The sequence below is a fragment of the Aspergillus chevalieri genome, chromosome 2 (genome assembly GCF_016861735.1).
Source record: "Aspergillus chevalieri M1 DNA, chromosome 2, nearly complete sequence".
In the NCBI taxonomy this organism is placed as follows: Eukaryota; Fungi; Ascomycota; class Eurotiomycetes; order Eurotiales; family Aspergillaceae; genus Aspergillus; species Aspergillus chevalieri.
Genome location: NC_057363.1, coordinates 2,132,448 through 2,155,120, shown reverse-complemented (window position 1 = coordinate 2,155,120; position 22,673 = coordinate 2,132,448). Strand labels below are relative to the sequence as shown.

General features: G+C 45.9%; 7 protein-coding genes and 2 non-coding genes across 9 annotated transcripts; 3 read left to right on the top strand and 6 right to left on the bottom strand.

Annotated features, from left to right (window-relative positions):
- Window positions 1–237: 237 nt before the first annotated feature.
- ACHE_20748S (uncharacterized protein) lies at window positions 238–4,011 on the bottom strand (the record flags this gene model as incomplete). Its single annotated transcript, XM_043285085.1, has 2 exons — window positions 238–283; window positions 3,137–4,011. The coding sequence occupies 2 exons, from the start codon at window positions 4,009–4,011 to the stop codon at window positions 238–240; spliced, it is 921 nt and encodes a 306-aa protein (XP_043133812.1).
- A 3,435-nt stretch (window positions 4,012–7,446) lies between these two features.
- Window positions 7,447–9,738, top strand: ACHE_20747A (ATP-binding protein; the record flags this gene model as incomplete). Its single annotated transcript, XM_043285084.1, has 5 exons — window positions 7,447–7,864; window positions 7,925–8,673; window positions 8,778–9,085; window positions 9,135–9,571; window positions 9,629–9,738. 5 exons carry the CDS (start codon window positions 7,447–7,449, stop codon window positions 9,736–9,738), a joined length of 2,022 nt encoding a protein of 673 aa, XP_043133811.1.
- A 1,881-nt stretch (window positions 9,739–11,619) lies between these two features.
- On the bottom strand, window positions 11,620–11,931 carry ACHE_20746S (uncharacterized protein; the record flags this gene model as incomplete). Its single annotated transcript, XM_043285083.1, has 1 exon — window positions 11,620–11,931. One exon carries the CDS (start codon window positions 11,929–11,931, stop codon window positions 11,620–11,622), a length of 312 nt encoding a protein of 103 aa, XP_043133810.1.
- A 2,084-nt stretch (window positions 11,932–14,015) lies between these two features.
- On the top strand, window positions 14,016–14,088 carry ACHE_t20020A. Its single transcript has one exon. It is a non-coding gene; the product is annotated as a tRNA-Thr (tRNA).
- Window positions 14,089–14,568: 480 nt separating this feature from the next.
- Window positions 14,569–14,641, bottom strand: ACHE_t20019S. The gene has a single exon. It is a non-coding gene; the product is annotated as a tRNA-Thr (tRNA).
- Window positions 14,642–14,966: 325 nt separating this feature from the next.
- On the bottom strand, window positions 14,967–17,552 carry slx4 (the record flags this gene model as incomplete). The annotated part of the gene is made up of 1 exon (XM_043285082.1): window positions 14,967–17,552. One exon carries the CDS (start codon window positions 17,550–17,552, stop codon window positions 14,967–14,969), a length of 2,586 nt encoding a protein of 861 aa, XP_043133809.1.
- Window positions 17,553–18,228: 676 nt separating this feature from the next.
- Window positions 18,229–18,924, bottom strand: ACHE_20744S (EKC/KEOPS complex subunit CGI121/TPRKB; the record flags this gene model as incomplete). Its single annotated transcript, XM_043285081.1, has 3 exons — window positions 18,229–18,540; window positions 18,591–18,713; window positions 18,769–18,924. 3 exons carry the CDS (start codon window positions 18,922–18,924, stop codon window positions 18,229–18,231), a joined length of 591 nt encoding a protein of 196 aa, XP_043133808.1.
- A 343-nt stretch (window positions 18,925–19,267) lies between these two features.
- ACHE_20743A (Bax Inhibitor family protein) lies at window positions 19,268–20,318 on the top strand (the record flags this gene model as incomplete). Its single annotated transcript, XM_043285080.1, has 2 exons — window positions 19,268–19,779; window positions 19,835–20,318. The coding sequence occupies 2 exons, from the start codon at window positions 19,268–19,270 to the stop codon at window positions 20,316–20,318; spliced, it is 996 nt and encodes a 331-aa protein (XP_043133807.1).
- Window positions 20,319–20,700: 382 nt separating this feature from the next.
- ACHE_20742S (alpha-amylase) lies at window positions 20,701–22,402 on the bottom strand (the record flags this gene model as incomplete). The annotated part of the gene is made up of 2 exons (XM_043285079.1): window positions 20,701–21,336; window positions 21,392–22,402. The coding sequence occupies 2 exons, from the start codon at window positions 22,400–22,402 to the stop codon at window positions 20,701–20,703; spliced, it is 1,647 nt and encodes a 548-aa protein (XP_043133806.1).
- Window positions 22,403–22,673: the final 271 nt, after the last annotated feature.

Genomic DNA, 22,673 nt, shown 5'->3' with positions numbered 1-22,673 from the left:
CATGAGGAAGGAAGAAAGGAGGTAACGCCATATTTATCAACAAAGCAATAAAGCAAACAACCACACCTCACGTGATAATCAACCAACGTGACCAGGCCGTCACATTACCCCCCGGCTTCAATAGGCATTGTCCTCAATGTCATGGTCAACCCACAGGTAAGAAAACATGAGAAGGCAACAATACATGAGACACTTGAAAAAGAAAAACACATGAACATGTCCAAACATCTCCAAAAATCAATCATCGAGATCATTAAGGTCATCAAGACGGTTTGCCTCTAACCTTGCAATCATCTGCTGGTTCCATATTTTATTGGATTCCTTGTGTGCCTTCATGGAACAATCCTTCACCCAATGATCAGAGGAGCCACATCTCACACAGGATCCTTGTTGTCGTCGTCTGTTCCTTTCATCTAGGGAGGTGGACGCTGCTGACAGGGAGTTGATATTGATGACGCTGAGGTCCATAGGATCAGACTTGGTGTGAGAGCCAGATTGGTGTGATTGAGAGTGGGAAACATTGGTGGAATTTGAGCTGAAAGAATGACTTCCCAATTGTTGAACCACACGAAGGAAATCAGTGTATGATTTTGGAAGATTCAACTGCTGGTTGAGACGTCCTCGGAGAGTAGGATTGAGGCCTTTCCTGAACGCTGAAATCTTGGTGACATCAGGCCAATCTTTGCCCTTTGCCTCATAAAGAATCCTCTCAAACTTGGCGATGTAGGCTGCCACAGATTCACCACTATCCTGCTTTAGGACTAGTAGATAATCTTCAGCTTCTTGAACCTTGTTGGGGTTGTCATAAACCAGAGATAGTTGATCAAGGATGGTGTTGTAATCCCAGGTGTTGGTGTCTTCTGCATAAGATAACTGGGGAAGAACTAGAGCTTGGACTTTGCTTTCCAGATTCAGATAGACATAGTAGAACTGAGCCACTGCATCACCAATAGCTGGAGCATCAATCCTAAGCTTAGCCTTCATCGAAGCAAGCCAGGTATCAAACTTCAAAGATTGGCCATTGAATTTCTCGGGATCAGGGAGGCATGGCTTTGGTCGTTGAAGTGGTTTGGGTTCATTTTTGACGGATTCGATTTCATTCTGGAGGGCGCGGATCGTAGAAGAAAATTCGTTTCGGAGTTCTTGAAAGGGGTCCATGATCTTTAAGAAAGGGATCGTGAGCTTGAATCTTGAAAAACTTAAGTCTTGAGAACTTGAAGGGGTGCCAGCATAGTCGCAACCACTGGACTTCTTGAAAGTTGAACTTGAATATGCCAACAACAGAAGTTTCAGTCCTGAGCTCTAGAAACTTAACTGAAGCAGCGCTTGACTTGACTTGAGGATGAACTTGAGGATGGAAACTTGAATGGAGACACTGTTATAGCCTGGCCAGCTCCCGAACTGCGGCACCAGCGAATCCCTTGAAGGGAGAAGCCTTTGGTATTTCTCTCCCTAAGGTATAAAAGGAGGATGTTGATTATTATGTCACGGCGCTCTACTAGGATGATGGAACGTCCAACTCATGGGTTCTACCTAGGTAGCTATCGACGAGAATAATCAACATGAGGAAGGAAGAAAGGAGGTAACGCCATATTTATCAACAAAGCAATAAAGCAAACAACCACACCTCACGTGATAATCAACCAACGTGACCAGGCCGTCACAGGAGGTGAGGAATACAATACATTGGGGTGGTAGAAAATCATCCAAATGCTGGGAGCAATTTGAACAAGTTGCACATGAAAAGACTGGCGAGCCAAAGGTCATGTGTAAACGCTGCCATAATATCCTTGTTCACCCACATCATCGCCGTGCAGGATCATCTCCAATGCAAGCACACCTCAAAGGATCTGGCTGTCGCAGTCTAATACCAAGAAAGCGAGGTGTTGATCAGCTTCTACAGGACTCAGTAAGGCTAAGTGCTGATATAATTCTTTTTCTTACTTTAAGAACACTAATAATGTTAATAATTTCTAGTCACATTTATCCGCCAAGAGAGTGTTTACCCCAGATCTATGGATGGAAAAGCTGCTTAATTTCATCACTATTGCACGGCTTCCCTTCCGTATTGTTGAGCATCCTGAATTTAAGGACCTTGTTGAACTTGCACAGCTTGCCCCATCAAGACCAGATATCCCTTCCACCACAACTATTCGACGCCATCTACACACAATGGTTAAAGAACGACAACAAAAGCTGCTCCAGAGGCTTCCACCAGGAGGGAAGCTTTCAATTGCACTTGACTGCTGGACATCTCCCTTTTGCCAAGCATTTATGGCAATCACTGGCTATTTTATTGATCAGGAATGGAACTACTGTGAGATCCTTCTTGGCTTTGAGCCGCTTTATGGAACCCATACTGGCAGTAATCTAAGCTCAGTCCTCTTCAATATTCTCCAGGAGCATAATGTCACTGACCGTGTGCTATCAATCACAACTGATAATGCATCGAACAATAACACCATGATGTCAAGCATTCAAGCATCTGTTCAGGCACAAAATCTTAATAGTGATACCATTATTATCCGGGTTCCATGCATTGCACATGTTATTCAGCTGAGCTTGAATCAGCTCCTTGGGAAAATGAAAGCAAACCCAGTCAACGATACAACAGAGACAGAATGGTCAGATGCATGTACACACTCCCTTCATACAAGATATCAGACAAAGGAGATTGCAGACACATTAAACAAGGTATAATATGCTCTTATCCTCTACCCTAATATCTAATAACTACTAACAGTATTGAAAGGTTTGGAGCCTTGCTATCTTTATTGTCACGGCGCTCTACTAGGATGATGGAACGTCCAACTCATGGGTTCTACCTAGGTAGCTATCGACGAGAATAATCAACATGAGGAAGGAAGAAAGGAGGTAACGCCATATTTATCAACAAAGCAATAAAGCAAACAACCACACCTCACGTGATAATCAACCAACGTGACCAGGCCGTCACATTACCCCCCGGCTTCAATAGGCATTGTCCTCAATGTCATGGTCAACCCACAGGTAAGAAAACATGAGAAGGCAACAATACATGAGACACTTGAAAAAGAAAAACACATGAACATGTCCAAACATCTCCAAAAATCAATCATCGAGATCATTAAGGTCATCAAGACGGTTTGCCTCTAACCTTGCAATCATCTGCTGGTTCCATATTTTATTGGATTCCTTGTGTGCCTTCATGGAACAATCCTTCACCCAATGATCAGAGGAGCCACATCTCACACAGGATCCTTGTTGTCGTCGTCTGTTCCTTTCATCTAGGGAGGTGGACGCTGCTGACAGGGAGTTGATATTGATGACGCTGAGGTCCATAGGATCAGACTTGGTGTGAGAGCCAGATTGGTGTGATTGAGAGTGGGAAACATTGGTGGAATTTGAGCTGAAAGAATGACTTCCCAATTGTTGAACCACACGAAGGAAATCAGTGTATGATTTTGGAAGATTCAACTGCTGGTTGAGACGTCCTCGGAGAGTAGGATTGAGGCCTTTCCTGAACGCTGAAATCTTGGTGACATCAGGCCAATCTTTGCCCTTTGCCTCATAAAGAATCCTCTCAAACTTGGCGATGTAGGCTGCCACAGATTCACCACTATCCTGCTTTAGGACTAGTAGATAATCTTCAGCTTCTTGAACCTTGTTGGGGTTGTCATAAACCAGAGATAGTTGATCAAGGATGGTGTTGTAATCCCAGGTGTTGGTGTCTTCTGCATAAGATAACTGGGGAAGAACTAGAGCTTGGACTTTGCTTTCCAGATTCAGATAGACATAGTAGAACTGAGCCACTGCATCACCAATAGCTGGAGCATCAATCCTAAGCTTAGCCTTCATCGAAGCAAGCCAGGTATCAAACTTCAAAGATTGGCCATTGAATTTCTCGGGATCAGGGAGGCATGGCTTTGGTCGTTGAAGTGGTTTGGGTTCATTTTTGACGGATTCGATTTCATTCTGGAGGGCGCGGATCGTAGAAGAAAATTCGTTTCGGAGTTCTTGAAAGGGGTCCATGATCTTTAAGAAAGGGATCGTGAGCTTGAATCTTGAAAAACTTAAGTCTTGAGAACTTGAAGGGGTGCCAGCATAGTCGCAACCACTGGACTTCTTGAAAGTTGAACTTGAATATGCCAACAACAGAAGTTTCAGTCCTGAGCTCTAGAAACTTAACTGAAGCAGCGCTTGACTTGACTTGAGGATGAACTTGAGGATGGAAACTTGAATGGAGACACTGTTATAGCCTGGCCAGCTCCCGAACTGCGGCACCAGCGAATCCCTTGAAGGGAGAAGCCTTTGGTATTTCTCTCCCTAAGGTATAAAAGGAGGATGTTGATTATTATGTCACGGCGCTCTACTAGGATGATGGAACGTCCAACTCATGGGTTCTACCTAGGTAGCTATCGACGAGAATAATCAACATGAGGAAGGAAGAAAGGAGGTAACGCCATATTTATCAACAAAGCAATAAAGCAAACAACCACACCTCACGTGATAATCAACCAACGTGACCAGGCCGTCACATTTATCAATGCAAGTCCACAGCGCCGGGAAGCATTCCTAGATCTTCAGACCAAACAGCCAAAGCTTGTTCCTTACCAAGATGTTCATACACGCTGGAAATCTACATTTTTGATGCTTCGCCGTGCCAAACAACTGCAGCCTATTTTCGATGAATACTGTATGATGCATCAATATCTCCATTTCAAGCTCAATAAGGAGGAATGGCGCCAAATTGAGTATCTTCTTTGGGTTACCCAGCCTTTCTTTCAATTCACCACTGCCCTTTCAAAGACAAAGGATGTTACTGTTCATCTGATCTTTGGCATTTACAATAAGCTGTTTGACCACCTTGAGGCATCTATACAGCAGCTTCAGCGCAAGAAAGTCCCCTGGAAGAAGACAATGCTTGATGCACTAGAAGCAGCGCGGTCTAAGCTCTCTGATTACTATGGTAATACAGATAATGAGCTCCATGGTGATATCTTTGCAATTAGCACAATTATGGCTCCATCAAACAAGCTTCAGTTCTTTTCCACTAAGGATTGGGAGGATGATACAATTGACTATTGTGCACGATACCGCAATAGCCTTGACAACTATCTTGAGCGGTATAAAAAGCAGCTTTCTGATAAGCACATACTGCCAATGCATCAACCATCTACAAGCCCTACTTCTGAGCTTGAGATGCTACTTAACTCTACAACCCCCAGATCTCAGCATTCACAAACAAGAAAGAATAATGATGAGCTTACACAATATCTAGAGAGAGGTCAGTGCTTATTTTATGTCTTGGATGATTATGACTAACACTAATAGCAGGTCTTGTTTATACTCCTCCAAGACTCTTCTGGAAAGAGCATGAGCTTGAATTTCCAGCACTATCAAGCCTTGCTCGGGATATCCTTTCTATCCCAGCTAGTGGTGCTGGTGTTGAGCGCCTCTTTAACTCTGCTCGTGATATCTGTCATTATCGTCGAGGAAACCTCAAATCTGATACAATCAAGGATCTGATGATGTATATGTGCACATCAAAGTTTGAGATTAAACAAGAGGAGCTAGATTTGATAAAAGAGTATCTCTCAGCTGGTGAAATTACAGGCATTGAGGAGGAAAAAGCCCTCTCTCAGCCCCAGGAAGATTTGGAACCAATAAGCGACAATGAGGAAGATGATATACTATATAACTCACAGCCTGCAGCACCTAGTGAGCATGCCCTAGGGAAATGACGCAGAAGCATTTCTTCTGAGCCAAGGGATGAGATAGACCATGAGCTTGATGATGATGATGGTGATCATCCTCTACCTAATATACCAGAAGAAAAGAGTAGTATGCAGGCACGTTCAAGAAGAGTTCGGAAACAGCCAAAGATGCCAGCTGGCTTTGAAATTGATAGATACTAGTTCCTATTAGAAGAATTACAATAAATTGAGTTATGACAAAAGTTCTCTTCGATCCAATATCAACAAATGTGAATTATTCAACCAGTAGACTTTCTTACAACTACAATACCATTTAATACTGCCAAGGATCGCATAAATTATGTAGACACAGATTCGTCAAATTTGCACTGTTTACATATCCACATGGATATCCAAATCCACATGCGGATAGCAAATGCTATCCAAATCCATATCCGCACGGATATGAGGATGTCAAATGCTATCCAAATCCGCAAATTTGCGGATTTGGATATGTATAATTTGGATATTTTGCGGATCGTGTCGCAGTCTACTTGTTGACTGGCCACCCTATTCACCTGATTTGAACCTGTCACGGCGCTCTACTAGGTTAATGGAACATCCAATTCATGGGTTCTACCTAGGTAGCTATCGACGAGAATAATCAACATGAGGAAGGAAGAAAGGAGGTAATGCCATATTTACCAACAAAGCAACAAAGCAAACAACCGCACCTCACGTGATAGTCAGCCAACATGACCAGGCCGTCACAGAACCCTATTGAACATGCCTGGGCCAAGTTGAAGGAGCGTATATATATGCTCTATCCAGACCTTGAATTATTTGATGGGACCAAAGACCAATTGAAAGAGCAGTTTTATAAGGCCATGGAGGATGCATCGGAGAGTTTAGGATAGGAATTTTTTGATAGGTTGGTAAGGTCTATGGAGAACCGTGTCAATGCAGTTTTAGAGGCAAAGAAAGGGGTGGTATACACATTACTAATATAAATTTCATTGTATTGTATAATTCATATGCCACTTACCTATCTCTTATCTAATTATCTAGTATAAGTTGTGACGGTTAGCGGGGCGCCAGAAACGGCTCCCATTGAACCATCCTTCTGCCGAGCCCTACCGCCTGCCGTAGGTGAGAATACGATTACCATTTGCGATATGGCGTCTACTGTATCAGGGATAGCGCCGCCTCGCGCTGCTTTTAGGCTGCTCACTGATGAGGATCTATCGGACTATCCGACCTGTAACCTGCAACTGCCTTCTATGTCAACTCCCCGCAGGGACGGCGTATGACGTAATCAACCAACCAATCAACACACTAATATCATATGCTCACATTCCTTTCTAAGAATGGATGTGTGTGTGTATTCGGAGGTGGGTAAGCTAACATGCCTAAATAGCCTCTTGGACCGAAGCGAGGGCGGACACAGCGACACGTGACCCGCCGGGTACTAACATCCTTGGCGGCAACGGCGGCGGTGGTAGTATATTCCGTAGGTCTTCCGTACCATCCATCTCTAATGATCATCTCTCATCTCATTACATCCTATTCTCTGCAAATTTTATTTCCTGACCTGGCTTGGAATAGTCTTGGATGGAAAACTGACACGTATCGCCTGCCTGTGTGTGTAGGCCGTTGCCAACCCCTCTTCTTACAGTATTGTTTGTCAGGCAGGTGCATTTCTTGTTCTTAATTTAGGCAAGTGCACTTCTTTTTCACATCAGGCAGGTGCACTTCTAGTCCTTATCTTCCAATGGCCGCCGCCATCACCAGCTGGGTGCTCAACCCAATTCAATCTTTGACAATGTCTCGACCGCGTACTCGCGAATTATGGTGTGCTGTTCCTGGAAATCTTAGGCAGCCATTCTCTATAGAGTGCATTGCAGACCAAGACAATATTCAGACACTCAAAAAGAAGATTTGGGACCATGCACCAGCACACGCCAAGAAAGATGCAGCTGACTATGGTGATCTCACCCTCTACAGCCCTGTGGTGCAACTCAACTATGAAGAGGAGTTTAAAATTGATAATGGTGAACTTCTACATCCCCGCCGAATGGTCACATTCAACCCACTCTTCCCTGAAAGCAAGGATCCAGATGTGGATATCATTGTTGTTGTGGCCGGAGGTGCGACTACACGGAAACGGAAGCGCTCTGAATCACAAAGTGGTGAGAATATCCATTCCTAATGATCTTTTCATACTTATAATTAACAATTACATGTTACAGCGAATATACGTCGGACACTGTCCATCGCAGAGCATCAATTGGTATGCCCTCGAGAGCGTACAGTGTCAAAACTTGCAGCCATTTTGGATGACATGAACATAGTCCATGTGCGTGGAACTCCAGCCAGTGGGAAAACACGTCTCTCTGAACTCTTGAGAGACTACTATCGCAAAGAGGGAAGAAAGGCTTTCTTAATCAAGAAATGGGAGGAACTTGATTCTGAGGATCCTTGGGGCAGCCTTATTGAGCTTGTCAAAAAAAAGAATAAGGAACTAGAAGGTGTCTCCACCACTAGTTTCACTGTGACCTCATCACAATCTGAACATGATCTCTCTTGGGTTTTGACATCAAACACTGTTATTATTGTGGATGAGGCACAGACAACCTACAGTGATGATACGCTCTGGAACACAATCTTCAAAGAGAGACTAACCCCCAATGTTTACAAATTTAAACTATGTCTTTTCTGCTCTTATGGCAGTCCGGCAACAGGCCCAGATCAAACATTCTTCACTCCAGTCAGGCTTTCCAACCGACAATGCATCTCATTTACGCCACAAGGCCAGCAAAACTCACCACCTATTGGTTTATTTTATGACAAAGAGGAGTTCAAGGATGTCGTTTCACGGTTGCTTACATTTCAATATGAAGAGAGGTTCAATTTTGATGAAGGTGCCCTGGAGTATATATTTGCAATATCAAATGGCCATCCAGGAGCGGTGACATCGATAGTTGATGTACTTTACGAGGTATGTGCCAAATATCTCTTTAGTATTTTTTTCTGTTAGCTGAACCCCCCCACATTGGGGCATTTTGAGAGACCATATTTGAGCAAAAAAGCTAACAGTTTCAGGCCTATCGTCAAGACATCAAGCATGAACATATTAGGACCTTGACAGAAGATCATATCATCTGGTTCCTGGAGGACGCTGCCACAGTCTTTGACAAACTAAGCACCCGGCCAGTTAATCGCTCCTTTCCAGATATATCAAGAGCTACAAATGGAATCTCCAACACATTGTGCAAAATCACAGAAGAAGGAAGTATTTCATTTGATATCAATGATGCAAGCATCAAGTTCTGTTATCAGAAAGGTTGGATTCACAGGGTAGCTCTGGATGGTGATGATATTGCAGTTCTGCCATCACGCTTACATGAAAAGTAATTCTTCTTGCATGCCCTTATTGTTGTTCTGATCTGACCATCTTAGATACATTGAATATTCGATTGGCACAATGTCACTGCCCCTGCCTGCCAGATTCGACTCACTACCAAAATTATGCAAGGAAATCCTCAGCAAATTCTCCATAATGAACTTAAGGCATTCAGTTGAGGGCAAAAAAATGTCAAGCGCGTCACAACCCAGACCTGTGGAAGCCCAATACCAGGATGAATTCTATGGGGGATTCACCCATGTAGCAGGGCGAGGTGTGCCGATATCCAGTGAATGGTCAAGGACCAAGGACGGTCGAGTGGATTTCTATATCCCAGAAAAGAAATGGGCGATTGAATTATTGAGAAATCATGATAAAGTTGATGAACATATCTCCCGATTCAAGGAGGGTGGCAAATATCATCCCTGGCTAAAGGAGAATATGGTTGAAGATTGGATCATAATCGACTGTGCGACTTCTTTACCAACCAAAGGTGTGTTCTCAGTGTTCAATTCAGTATCCATGAGTTATCCCACTAACAACTTAATAGGGTTCTCAGAGCCTAGGCTATGGCATGCTGTATTCATCAATGATTATTCTGAATTGCAGCTGTATGACTATCAGAAAGTTCTTATGATGTCTGTGCATCTAAGGAATTGACAAGAGGCAGGGATAACACGGGCTACTATATTGTTTACTTGCATCTGTCTTTTATTGCAGTATCTCTGTTAGCTGTAGTCAACTTCTGGACTATCAAGCAATCTGAGGAGTTCACCTGTTTCCCTTTGTCTCACCCCCGTGGCTTCTTCTCCTTTTTTCCTCTCCAGGGCCGATATTCTCGTCTTATGGCTTCCTAGTTTAGATTGAGAATACTATCTCATTTTAGCTACTAGACCGAGCCCATGATAAACAAGGCAATACTCTTAGAGCCACAGGTGAGTTGATGACTGAAGGTAGACTTATAGACTTTGTATCTGGAAGTGACAGGTAACGCGGCATCTTGGTAAGAGGGTAGTGCACAAGGCGAGGCAGACAGGAGGAGGGAAAAGGAAAAATAAAGTGCGTGGTCATTTGAGGGAGCGATGTCGGGCTTAAAGTTCACTGATCTGTAACCACATCTCGGACTGAGTATCATTCCGCATCATGTAACAAGGAGGTCATCCTTATCATCGCCCCTCAACCCCCCAAATCGCCGCCAGTATTGAGGGATTCCTCCTGTCTCCGATTTCAAACGGATTGCAAGACATTCAAAAAAAAAAAAAAAAGAAAAAAAGATGAGCACGTTTTTTCAACTGCGAAACCAGACACTCCAATGGTGGTATGACGTTCCTTTGCCAGCATGCAAGGCTGATGCGACTCCAATCTTCCAACCATGGTATAGATTCAATTCATCAGTCAACAAGTGGGTTTCTTTTGATTCCACCTCCGGGCTTACTGGCACAGAATACAATCCCAGGAATGGTGGGAAGTTCGTCCTGGTTACATGGAATGTTGATGCCGCCTCACCTGCCCCTGAGGCTTGGATATCTGCCCTCATCTCGCACATTCAGAGTTTAGTTACTCCAGCTGACATCATTTTCCTCCAAGAAGTATCACGATCTGCTCTGCTGGCTCTATTAGAAATGCCTTGGCTTTGTGAACACTGGTACTTGAGTGAAGCAGACACAACCAATTTGGGAAAACAGTCTTTTGCAAGCATGACACTTGTGTCAAGATCACAGTTGACTGATCCCCAAAACGCTGCTCTCAGTCCAATCTGGCGAGTCAAATATCCCAGTTGCTTTGAAAGGGATGTGCTTTGTTGTGACATCCTCTTACCTTCCCATGGACCAGCAAAAAAACCCCTGCGTGTTCGTCTGACCAATGTTCATTTGGACTCTCTGCCAATCAATCCTTCTCTCTGCCCTCGCCAGCTCTCCATCATCACTTCTTACCTCCATGCTACCGGTCATGGTCTGGTGGCCGGTGATTTCAATCCTGTTCTTCCTGATGATGATATGCTTGTTAGTGTGAATGGCCTCCTGGACGTGTGGAATGAGCTACATCCAAGTGAAGCCGGATTTACTTGGGGGGCTGATGGCGATCAGCCATTCCCGCCCAACCGACTTGATAAAGTGGCAGTGGTTGGACTGAAGCCATGCAGTATCAAAATAATAGCACCAGGTGACATTGGGCAGGCTGACACATCAAAATTGAGACGAGACGAAGAAGATCAGAAGCATGATCATAACTTGTTGCTAAAGTGGAGTGATCATTCCGGCCTCGTGTGCTCCTTTGCATTATAGTGGGTATTGATTCAATCTTGAATTTCAATAGTGACTGAACATTTGGATAATCAAGCAACATTGACGTATACATCCTTACGAATAATATTACAAACCCTCTTCCTTTTTCCTTTTCTATTTTTTTTTTTGGTAGGACCATAGCAAAGGCTTGATTTATAGTAGGTACCTATTGCTACTTGCTGTCCCTTCCAAGCTTCATCTTATCTTGCAATTCTTCCTGTCAGCAACCCAGCCTCGACTCGATCATTCCTGTGCCTTAGTGACCCTTGTAGGACGAGTCCAGGAGTTGCCACATCTTGAGATCTTTGAATTCTTGTATCCAATCCCACAGACCATTGGCGGCATCGCCCTCCAAGCCCTTCAAAGGCATCTTCTCCCCGTTCTGGATCAATAAATCTTGAATAGAATCGATGTCAATGATATCACCATCCCTTTTCAAACCACTACAGCGTGACTTGTTCGCCCAGCTGCTAATCTTCAACTTTAGCAGACCCGCTGGATTAAGAAAATTTAGTTGCAAATGCTGTAGCTGGATGGTTCTAGCCTGTTCAATCTTTGAGAAGGCCATGAACCCTGCCAGAACGCCGTCAACTTCGACAAAGCGGCCTGACGATTCAACAAAGAAATAGTACAAATCCTGGGATATAAAACCCTTGGTATCCTGAACAGAAGGTGCGTGCTGCAAGATGTCGAGAAGTACGCCGTGACCGTTCTGGCCATTAGGGACGGCAATTATTGATGTCGGCTGTCGTACGTGCAGTCATAGCGACATTGATACACGCAAATCCTCCAAGTAGTAGGGTACGTTTTGCCGACTCAACTCCCGGTGAAGCTACATTGCGCAGCGGCAGAGTATGGCGGAAATCTATGTCCCCTAGTTTGTCTTGCCTTGATTGATTTCCATCAGAGATTAATGGTATCCACGGCTGTAGGACATCGAGCTTCTTGTGAACGATAATGACCAAGAGTATGCCTTTGCCATACTCACATCACATGGCCTCATCCCCTCCATAGCAGATGACCATGACACACCGTCCCCTACAACCTTCGCCAACTGGCGCCAGAGCTCTTTGACCCACCAATATCACGATTGACGCAATCTCCGCCATGGTGCGCCCATCTACAAAGTCCCACCAGCCCAATCGCTTGATTCAAACTCCTAACCTGTCTTCATCCCACACATGTTCATTATTCTCTAATCCACAGAGCTCATTGGTCTCGCGCCGCTTCCACCCCCAGCATCATATCCTGAATTGCTCTTGCCTTCGGTGCGAAACTTATCAGAGTCGCCATATACATATTCCACTATCTGCACTCAGGGAGTCGTGGGCTGAGAGAAGGATAGCCCCACTGAGTTTGCAACTTGCCTGCTACCAACGTTTCCACGCCTGGTAGAGTTGGAGATGCACGTCCTCCTGCAGGACCCTTCACCTGACTCACTTGAGTGGGGGCAGCACATGGCTCAATTGTCGGCGCTTGTTCACTCACGTTTCTGTCCAGGAGGTTTGGACCATGTCCCGGTCATTGCTGCTTCAAAGTACCACGAGTTCATCAAGTGGGTTCAATTATCCCGCAAGGGAAAACGGGATTACCATGCTTTACAATGCTTGCAGGAAGATTACAAGCAACATGGAACCCCTGTAAAGAGTATTACCAGCCGCCATCCAACCCTGCGTGTACCATTGACAATATGGAAGAGGATGAATCTGATATTCTTTGTTTGTTTGCATGGCGGCGTTTGTCGATATCAGCCACTGAGGCGGCATTGAGGCGCTGAGCCGTCACAGGAAGCAGGGAAGAACACGGTCGGCATGATGGGACTCATAACTGGAGAGAACATGATGGTCAAGGGGGGAGCCAAAAACGGCTCCCCTCCACGGCGACCGCAGTGAGAGCGTCTAGGTAGGCAATGTCGAACAGAGTATAACAAAAGGTTCATCGGGCCCTTGGACAGGAGTTCGAGGTTTCGTAGTAGATCGGGGTCAACTCCCATATTGACCGCGACCTTGCCCGCCAGTCACATATACAATGTAGATTGAAGGACTGGACACGTTAACGAAGTTGAGTGCTCGAGGCATTGCCGGATCAGGCTGTTTTGCTGATGAAGAAGATTTGAAACTAGCGTCAAGAGGCCATGGCGTGGAGGCAAAGTCTGTGGCCGTGGGAATACGCTCACCTGATGTCAAGACGGGAATTGGTTAGCAGGACTCCTAAAACAGCCGCCAAAGTAGCCTTTTTCGGCTACCTGCTAACCGTCACATCAGTAAATGTAGTAAAAATATTGATGTTTGGTTGTTTTATGTGGAAAAGAAATGTTCTAGTTAGTGATTATACTGTATATATATTCGTGGTTGCGGAGAATTACGTAGACTTTTGTCCAAGAACTATATACAGTCAAACCCCGGTGGGACGATATTTGTTAAGCCAATCTTCGCGCTTAGCCGATACTATTTACCTGCACCGATTCTCCTTTTGCTATATAAGATACCCCCCAGTAAGACGATATTCGTGTTAAAACGATGGTAGCAGCTGGATAGAATGGATCGTAATGAGGCTTGACTGTATTATGAAAGGTGAAAGTCGATCTGTGGTATACATGCATGACTTTGTTTTGAGTCTTGAATTAGAATGTAAGATTTATTTTACAGATTAGCTCGCATGGCTTAGTTGGTAAAGCGCATGACTAGTAATCATGAGATCCTCGGTTCGAATCCGAGTGCGAGCAATTTTTTATTCCTCTTTTTTTTTTTGAAGCTCTCTTGATATATTCGAAACACGGAGTATATATAATTATACCACTAGTCCGACTCTCTATCACCCATTGGTTTTTTTTTTTTTCTGTTTTAGTTTTCGCTGAAATGAAATAATTGAGCCGTTCTAGCTCTCGCGTAGTGCTGGCGCCTAGATCTATGCAGGTATCCGTGGCGCTAGAAACGACCTGTGTCTGCTTTTCTGGCATGGCTCTGGTACCGGTACCTTGGTCTGGTATCAACATTGGCTCTGTCTGCTTACAGATGTGCACGGCATAGATAATAGGGTGTATCATTTAATCTTCACTTGGTGTGCAAGCAAACAAGAGGCAAGAAAAAGATTGCTCGCACTCGGATTCGATGAGGACTTCTCTTTACTTGGGGACTCCATAGCAAGTAGCAAAAATTTGGGCTATGGGGAAACTCATGATTACTAGGTAAGAATGTTAAAAAAATGCTCGCACTCGGATTCGAACCGAGGATCTCATGATTACTAGTCATGCGCTTTACCAACTAAGCCATGCGAGCGAACTAATAAAGACTATCTTATTTACATATAAGAGACAAAAAGAGGCAATAATTAACATACCCGGTTTTTCTTGGCCTAGCCATAATATTCAAGACAAAGATATTCTCTCCTAGAATAGTATATGAATGTGACATCTGATGTCTCAAAACGGAAAGCAAAAGTGCTAAGGTCTTGCAAATCATAAATGACAGTAATCAGTGGATTGTATTGTTCATATAACGAAAAGGTATTTATACACGACAAATATGAACCAAGGAGTCCTAGAAAAGAGGCCCTTTGACCCACCGTCCAACGCACAACACACGAACCAACTTCCCAAGAGCCTTACCAAGACTTATTCTTATAGCAGCAGCAGATACCATTACTCTCGCACCACTCCCTAACTAGTGCAGCACCAACCTCCCGATCCTCAGAAACGAATCCTAGTCCTTCTGTATTCAACCATGTGGTGAAATCCTCGAGAACGATAGGATCATACATGAGGATCTTCTCATGCCAGCTGGGAGACTTGTGGCTGCCAACGGAAGAAGACATATTAGGCTGTGCGCGCACGGCCTTGGTGATTTGAGTGGCTAGGTCGGGTTCGTCGTTTTCTTTGGGGTTTCCAAGGATTGCTGTTATTGCATTAGGGTTAGAAGGCGCGCGGCGTGTTGATGACGGAGTTGGTGAGACTGGCAGGGGCTGACTACTGGGTTTGGGATGAGTGAAGTAGCGGCTTAGGAGCTGGGTTGGTGAAGGGATTGCTTCGTCCTCGGAATCTTGGATTTCTTCCACGACTGCGTAGGATGGTTTTTGCTGGTAGGGTGGCTTTTGTTGTTGCGACACGCTGCCCTCTCTTGGCTTCTGTGATGGATTGGATGGTGGACGAGAAGAGCCTTGGCGTCTCCTAGCAGGAGGTTTGGTTGATGCGTCATTTGCTGTAGCTGGATTCGCAGTAGATCTGGCTTTCGACTTAGACTTCGATCCAGAGGTCTTATTAGAGGTATCAGTATCTTTGCTATCCTTGCTGGTTTCCGGTGGCTTGGTTAGTGCCGATACATCCTGCTGTCTATTACCATAAGAAGTTGCTCTCGTGCCATGCCTCGACTCCCAGCATTTTTGCAGCAAATTAATCATATTCTGGCGACCTCTCACAGCCTTGAAGCCGTATGAAGCGACCTGTTGGGACAGTTCGGCCTCAGTGAATGCATTATATTGTGGCATTTGAGGGCACGACTCTACTGCCACGGAAGTACTTTGTTGATCTGCATTGGCGCCTGAGACTTGTGACGAATTCTCGAGCACGTCAGAGTTCCCATTCAGTATAGAGGCTTCTTTTTCATGCGTAGTATTGACTGGTTGACCGACCACCTTTGGAGTTTTCCGCTGTAGAGCATCATATCTCTCGCGATCGACCCTAGGAGAGATTTTAGATAAGTCCGAGTCTTCAACCAAATCCAAGACTTCTGCTTGGGCCAGAGCCCCGTGCAAATCTCTGGAGGCTTCAGACCATAGATTCCTCGGACTTGTGAAGCGTGATATCGTAGAACCAGATGAAGTTCTGTTAGTACTAGGTTTTGGCATTGGAGCCATGTAGCTCTCCGATTCACTGATGGCTGTTTGCACATCTCTTAATGTTGTCGGTGAATCTTCCCGCTCTAACTGACTGCAGGTGCCAAACATGAGATCCTGGTCCTCGAGAGATTTTACCGCAACTTCTGGTGACAAAACGATGAACTCTGACTCTTGCGGTTTCTTTTTGGCCCTAGACTTTCGCCTGCGGCCGGCATTTTCATCATCGGTCCGGCCTCGCGTATCTGTGGTATGTAAACTTCCGTTGCCCGAATCTTCTGTATAGTCGGGAGCGTAGCGTGCTGTCACACGTGCAGTAAGGGTCGTGAATTTCTTAGTTTGCTTCTTGGGCTTCTGCTGGCTCTCCTTGTCGACGGAGTCTCTGTCTTTGGCACTAGGTTTAGAGCCCGCTTGAATCCGAGAATCCATTATCTGTAGAATGTTAGTATATATTGCAGAAATTCGATTATTACTGGACCGTACATCTATTCGTTTTCGCTTTGTCGGGCCACCGCCATCCTCGTTTCCCTGAGTGCTAGGCTGAGTGGACACATTCCCAGTAAAACCATATCCTGCCAAAAGATTACTGAAGTTCTGTGTCGCTCCCGACGCTTGACTGCCTCCTGTGTCTCCACCACCCTTTAGATCAAATATTTGCTTCCCGGTATCCTTGGCAGGCGTCCAATCTAGTCTTCGTGCCGTAGCTTCCTCCAACTGTAGCCCACTAGCCTCCCAATCATTCAAGCCCTTTGTTGCGCCTCCCTGCGACAACGACTTCGAAGACGATGGGTGGTTCGCATCAGACTGCTGTGGATCCGCACTGCCCGCTTTCGAAACCTTCCCTGTCAGCGTCTTATTCTTAGACCCTTCACGTTTCCTTTCAGCGTTGGTATTCGGCCGTTTCGTTCTCGTCTTCGGAGCTTTCTTAGAGGCATTTTCATTGGATCTGAGAGCGGCGGGCTCTACATGCGTGAGAACCGTTTGTAGCTCGTCCGTTATCCTCCTCCTCGCTCGTTTTGGTCTGTTTTCTGCTTTCTCATTTGATGCTGATTTATCTGCCGCGCGATTACCTGTCTCCTTTCTCGTTGCATCCTTCTCTGTGTTTTGTGGCGATACGTTCGCAGGACTATGCAATTGCCAGAATAGCTCTGACGGCGACGGGAGCGAAGCAGGGGAGTCGAATTGCAGTGACATCTCAGTCAGATTCTCGGAATGACGCGAAACCTGCTGCGGCGTGCAAGTAGACTTATGATCTGGGGTCGACGAAAGGAGGACGACGTCTGCTGCGGAGGGCATGGTGACAAGAAGACCTGGGGGTTTCGGTGCAGTCAAGGCATTCCCAAGACATAAGAGTGTCATATATATTGTCGCAAATTATTCATACCATTCTCCTCATGCCCAAAGAATAATGATTCATGTCGTGTGGCATTTGAAAGCGCGAAGTGAAAGCGTTGAAATCGCCGGCGGCGACTACGAATTGGGTCTTGGCAAAGTTGTAGAATTTCCTATTTGGGAAATTGTTTGTGGGTGGGCAGGGCAACCGTTGGAAGGTGGTATTCCTTGCCAGGGGCTTTTGAAAGACAGAAGAGAGTATTTATACTTTGAAGTGGTATGGACCGTGACAGTAATTCTATTGCTTGATATGAACTGGGTTACGAAATATTGCGCGAGCAGCATTCGCTGATATCGAAGATGGCTTTGCATTGAGTATTTAGTTTCTGCGGACTAAAACCCGACATGGCTTGAATTTTTGTCAGAGGCTGGCGGGAAGATCACGCTGAATTAACGATCCTGGTAATTCATGGTAGTCCCCAGGACAGACATAATATGCAGCTACGGCGTACAGTCCCTGTCCCGCGGCGGTTGGAGATCCAGGAGTCGTTAGACGCACGGCCAATATCAGTATCCAGTGAGATCGGTAGACCGCACCTATTTGGGTGATAGGCAATTTGCTCTGTCCGTAAGCCATGGACTATCCCGTCTGAAGAGAAGAGCCGGCGATTGCAGCACAGTAGAATTGAAGTATTTGAATCCATCATAGTGCTCCTCGCAACGCAATAGCTCCCAAAAGGGCAGTCTCCAACCGTCGTCTCTCGTGATTCTCGACATCATTCGTCTTTGCAGGTGTAGGAGCCAAGCTACCTAGCTTGTAAGCCTTCTTAATCTTTGCGACATCTGAAATTGCGGCAAGTGTTTCGTCATTGAATGGCACGGCAGAGCCTTCGATGGAAGCTCCGAGGTGTGTTGCCACTGACTCATGGGTAATCTCAGGAGTGACAGACACCTTCACCACTAGTAGATCTTTCGTGGAGTCCGTGATGCCGAATTTCCGGAAAGAATCAGCAATCTGAGCATGGTTAGCGTTTCTCGGAGACAAGATGTTAAGTCCGAACGCACATTATTCGCAGGGCTGAGAGAGAAGACTATCTCCGAGTGAACGTTGCGCGACTTGAGGCGCGCATTCATATAATCATTGACAGCCCGGAAGACCGCTGAGAGAGCATGGGTCCTTGACAGGATCTGTATCCAGTATTAGACTTGCTCTTAAGTAGTTACCCGGGGTTCCGCATCCTACCATGCTCGCGTCAATAAGGGCATATTCAAAATCAGAGTTTCCTGAAATAAGCTGTTGCCGAAGGAAAGGCGCGTTCTGCAAATCCCTATAGAGCCCGACGTGAATCGGCAAAGATGCAGGCAGGTGAGAGAGGTTGATTGTCTCTAATGCGGACATGGTGACCAGGAAGTGTTCCTGCAGCGACTTGCAAGAGCCTGTTCAATTGCGGATTCAGGAAGATATCTAGGGTGTATAGTCTTCAAGATCTATAACAACCAGTGCCAATGCGCAGCAATTCGCCGGCAACGGTGACTTTGCTCCCCTCCATCACCAATAAATGGCATTAGTCATCATCGGAGTCATTTGACCCACGTGACCTTCACTTCTCGAACGTTCGGGTGCCCGTAGCGGACATAAGCGGAAGCCTGATATCACCGCCGCCGTTTTAAATACTCCTCGGTCTCTCCTGCAACTCAGCGTCACCTACCAGACAAGGTTGATACTTATCGATACTACAGTCATGGCGTTTTTTATGAGACGCCCATTTGCCGTACCATCGGCGCTGGGCCAAATTCCGAAAGCCACAAACACCGCTCGATTCATCCACAACTCGTCCTCCAGGCCTCTGTCCAAGCCCGTCTCGTCCGTCTTCGCAAAGTCTCGCCAGACATTTCATAATGCCTTTAAGCGCACCTACATGCAGCCTTCTGCCAGCCCTGTCCAGGGCAACATGACTCAACGGCTTTTGTACGGTGCAGCTATTGTTGGTGGAACTGTTATGGCGACAAACTTTATCTTCAACCGGGAAACTCGTGAGGATGGCGGCATGCCGGCTTATGAACGCAGCTACTTGAACGAAACGTTCATGCACACTGGTCTTGGTGTTGGGATTATCGGTATTGCCGCTCGGGCTCTGCACATGAACGGCTGGTCTTATCGTCTGATGGCCACGAACCCTTGGGCTGTTGTCGGTCTCGGTCTCGTTGCTAGCATGGGTACTATGTTCGGAACTTTTTACACTCCTCCTGAGAAGTAAGTTTTTCTTTTTTGGGTACATAAGCGGGATTGTATGCTAACACTTATCCAGCTACGTGATGAAGTATGGTCTCTGGACTGGTTTCAACATCACTCAGGCCGCTCTCCTCTCGCCCTTGATGTTCATGCATCCCGCCCTCCTCGCTCGCGCTGGTCTCTACACTGTCGGAATGATGGGTTCGCTGGCCTTCGTCGGCGCCACCGCCAAGCAGGAGAAGTACCTGTACCTCGGTGGACCTCTGCTCGCTGGTGTCACCATCGTTGCTCTCTCCGGTCTTGCCCCGCTCGCCCTCCCCGCCACCGCCACTCGCGCTCTTGCCTGGTCTGACAAGATCTGGCTGTACGGTGGCCTCGCTGTCTTCGGTGGTTTCACCCTGTACGACGTCCAGAAGGTTTTGGCCCATGCCCGCATGTCGCAGAGAGGTCTGATGAAGCGTGACGTTGTCAACGAAAGCGTTAGCCTCGAACTGGACTTTATCAACATCTTCGTTCGTATGGTTCAAATCCTTGGCATGCGTAACAACAACCGGAAATGAACTTGATGTCGTTTAGACGGGTTTGCTTTTAGGGGGATAGTACTGGGATTCTGTATTATACAAATGGTTTTTTTTTTTTTTTTTTTTTTTTTTTTTTTTTTTTTGCGTTATGCCTGCCATGTGTATATTTTATCGTTTCATCGGCTGACCGCTAGCTAGAGCTGGGTCAGCATCAAATTCCGCTTCTGCGTACGGAAATTGAATCCAATTAGCTGGACTTATTGTTTAATAGACAATTCTCCACTCAGCAAAGAAGAAAGATTGAATCCAGTGGTTCTCTTAGTATCTTGTGTTGTGTACATCTATCAAGGTTCATCATAAAAAAGAAAATAAAATTATGTGTAACTATAGCTTCGTAATATCATCACAGCACCTGTGATATCTATGTAAACAGCACAACCAACCCGGCAACAACTGGTACAATTAACCAAGACCGAAAGTCCTCAATCGTTGAAGCCCCCGAAGTACTCACACTCCCACCAGTCTCCAACGTAACATAGGAAACATTCAAGTACTCATACCCACACAACCCACTCCCCTCCATCATATCCATGGGAAACAGTACCCTAGGCTCACCCTTATTCATATCAATACTAAGCTCCCCCTTCTGATTTACCGTGTAATTCCGACAATTCAACACATCAATCGCCACCGTTCCCGCCAGGAAGGAAACGGGCATTGTCAACGTGTACTCGCTGCTACCTGTTCCCTGTGTTGAAAGGACCATGATGGTTTCGCGACCGTCGATGCCTTTCCTAATTACTAGTTCGCTGCCACCGCGGTATATTGGGTAGGATTCGATGTTGACGTAGTCGTTGTAGAGGTTGTAGGCGTGTTTGCGGATTGCGTTGAGCTTTGAGATTAGTTTGTAGAGAGGGGCGGACGTGTCGTATTTGGTGAGCCAGATGGCTTCGCGGTTGTTGGGTTCTCCGACGCCGTCGAGGTGTTGTTCCTGACCTTGGTAGATCATAGGGATGCCATCGAAGAGGATGGTGAAGGTGAGGACGTTTTTGGCGAGCTGTGGTTTTTGTTAGCACCAGCGTACAGGTTGAGTTTAACTAGGGCGATCTCACTGCAAGATCATCGGTTTTACTGGCGAACCGGGCAAGGTCGTGGTTCTCGGAAAAGGATGCTAAAGCTGTCACATCGCGACACTTTTGCTTCATGTTCATGATCTCATCCGCGAGAGAGGTTGTGTTTCCAAGGGTGAATGCATTCATCATGGCATAGTAAACGGGGTAGTTGGGGACACTAGAGATATAATTGTTCTGGTAGTCGCAAATGATGTCGTCTGACTGTTCCAACACTTCCCCGGTCGTAAAAGAGCCGGTAGCTTTCTCGAACACGGGCAAGTATTGGGGCGTGATGTGCTTGGCGGCATCCAAGCGCAGTCCGTCAATCGAGTAGGTGGATATCATATCCTGAATCCAGGTGTTCAGCATATCCTGAACCGTGGGATCTTCTGTCTTCAGATCCGGCAACGGAACAATGTCATCACCTGTCCAGCACTTCTGGGCAACGGAGTAGATATTGTAGTTCGGGATTGGGCAGTAATCATGGAAATAGCTCGAGCTATTGAATGGCGTGAAGGAGGTATAGTCCACACTATCAGCGGGATCACTGCCATTCGTGATATAGGCCATATTATTTATAACCGTATCCATCATCAGGTACATGTCACGGGAGTGTAGTTCGTTACTCAAGTCGAGTAGATCCTGATGGGTACCAAAATGTGCGTTCAATGAGTACAGATCTTGCGACCAATATCCATGGTAGGCTTCTCCGTACTCTACCCGTCCCTCGATGTTCTCAACAATTGGCGATATCATAACGGCGTCGAATCCCATTCCCTGGATGTAGTCGAGGTGGTTGATCATTCCCCTCCATGTTCCACCACAGTATAGGCCTTCTGTCGTGTTGCATGCGTGTGTGGTTGATCCGTCAGAGCGCGCGAAGCGGTCTGTCATGGTCTGGTATATCGATCTGCCTTTCCAGGCGGCTGTATCTGCGGCCAATGCGGTGCTAGACCAATCCAGTGCTGCCAGGGCAAGGAGCCATTGCGCTGGGCGTACAGAGAAAGCCATAATGTGTTATCTCCACTGGTATCCTAATTTAACGGGGTATGATATGGCACAGTGATTTTGCACTCAATTGTCAATTCTTCACGCGCTCATCGCCCGGTATCAAGTAGGTTCTAAAATGATTGTTAGTAGGCGCGATGCTTCGTAATTAAACAAGATTTGCGATATGAGAAATAATTCTCCAGAGAATGACTGCCGAATTGAAAAAAAAAAAAATACAGAGCGTCTTGGGTATATTTAAGGGGTGTATCTGCAAAAACCGGCGAAAGTATTG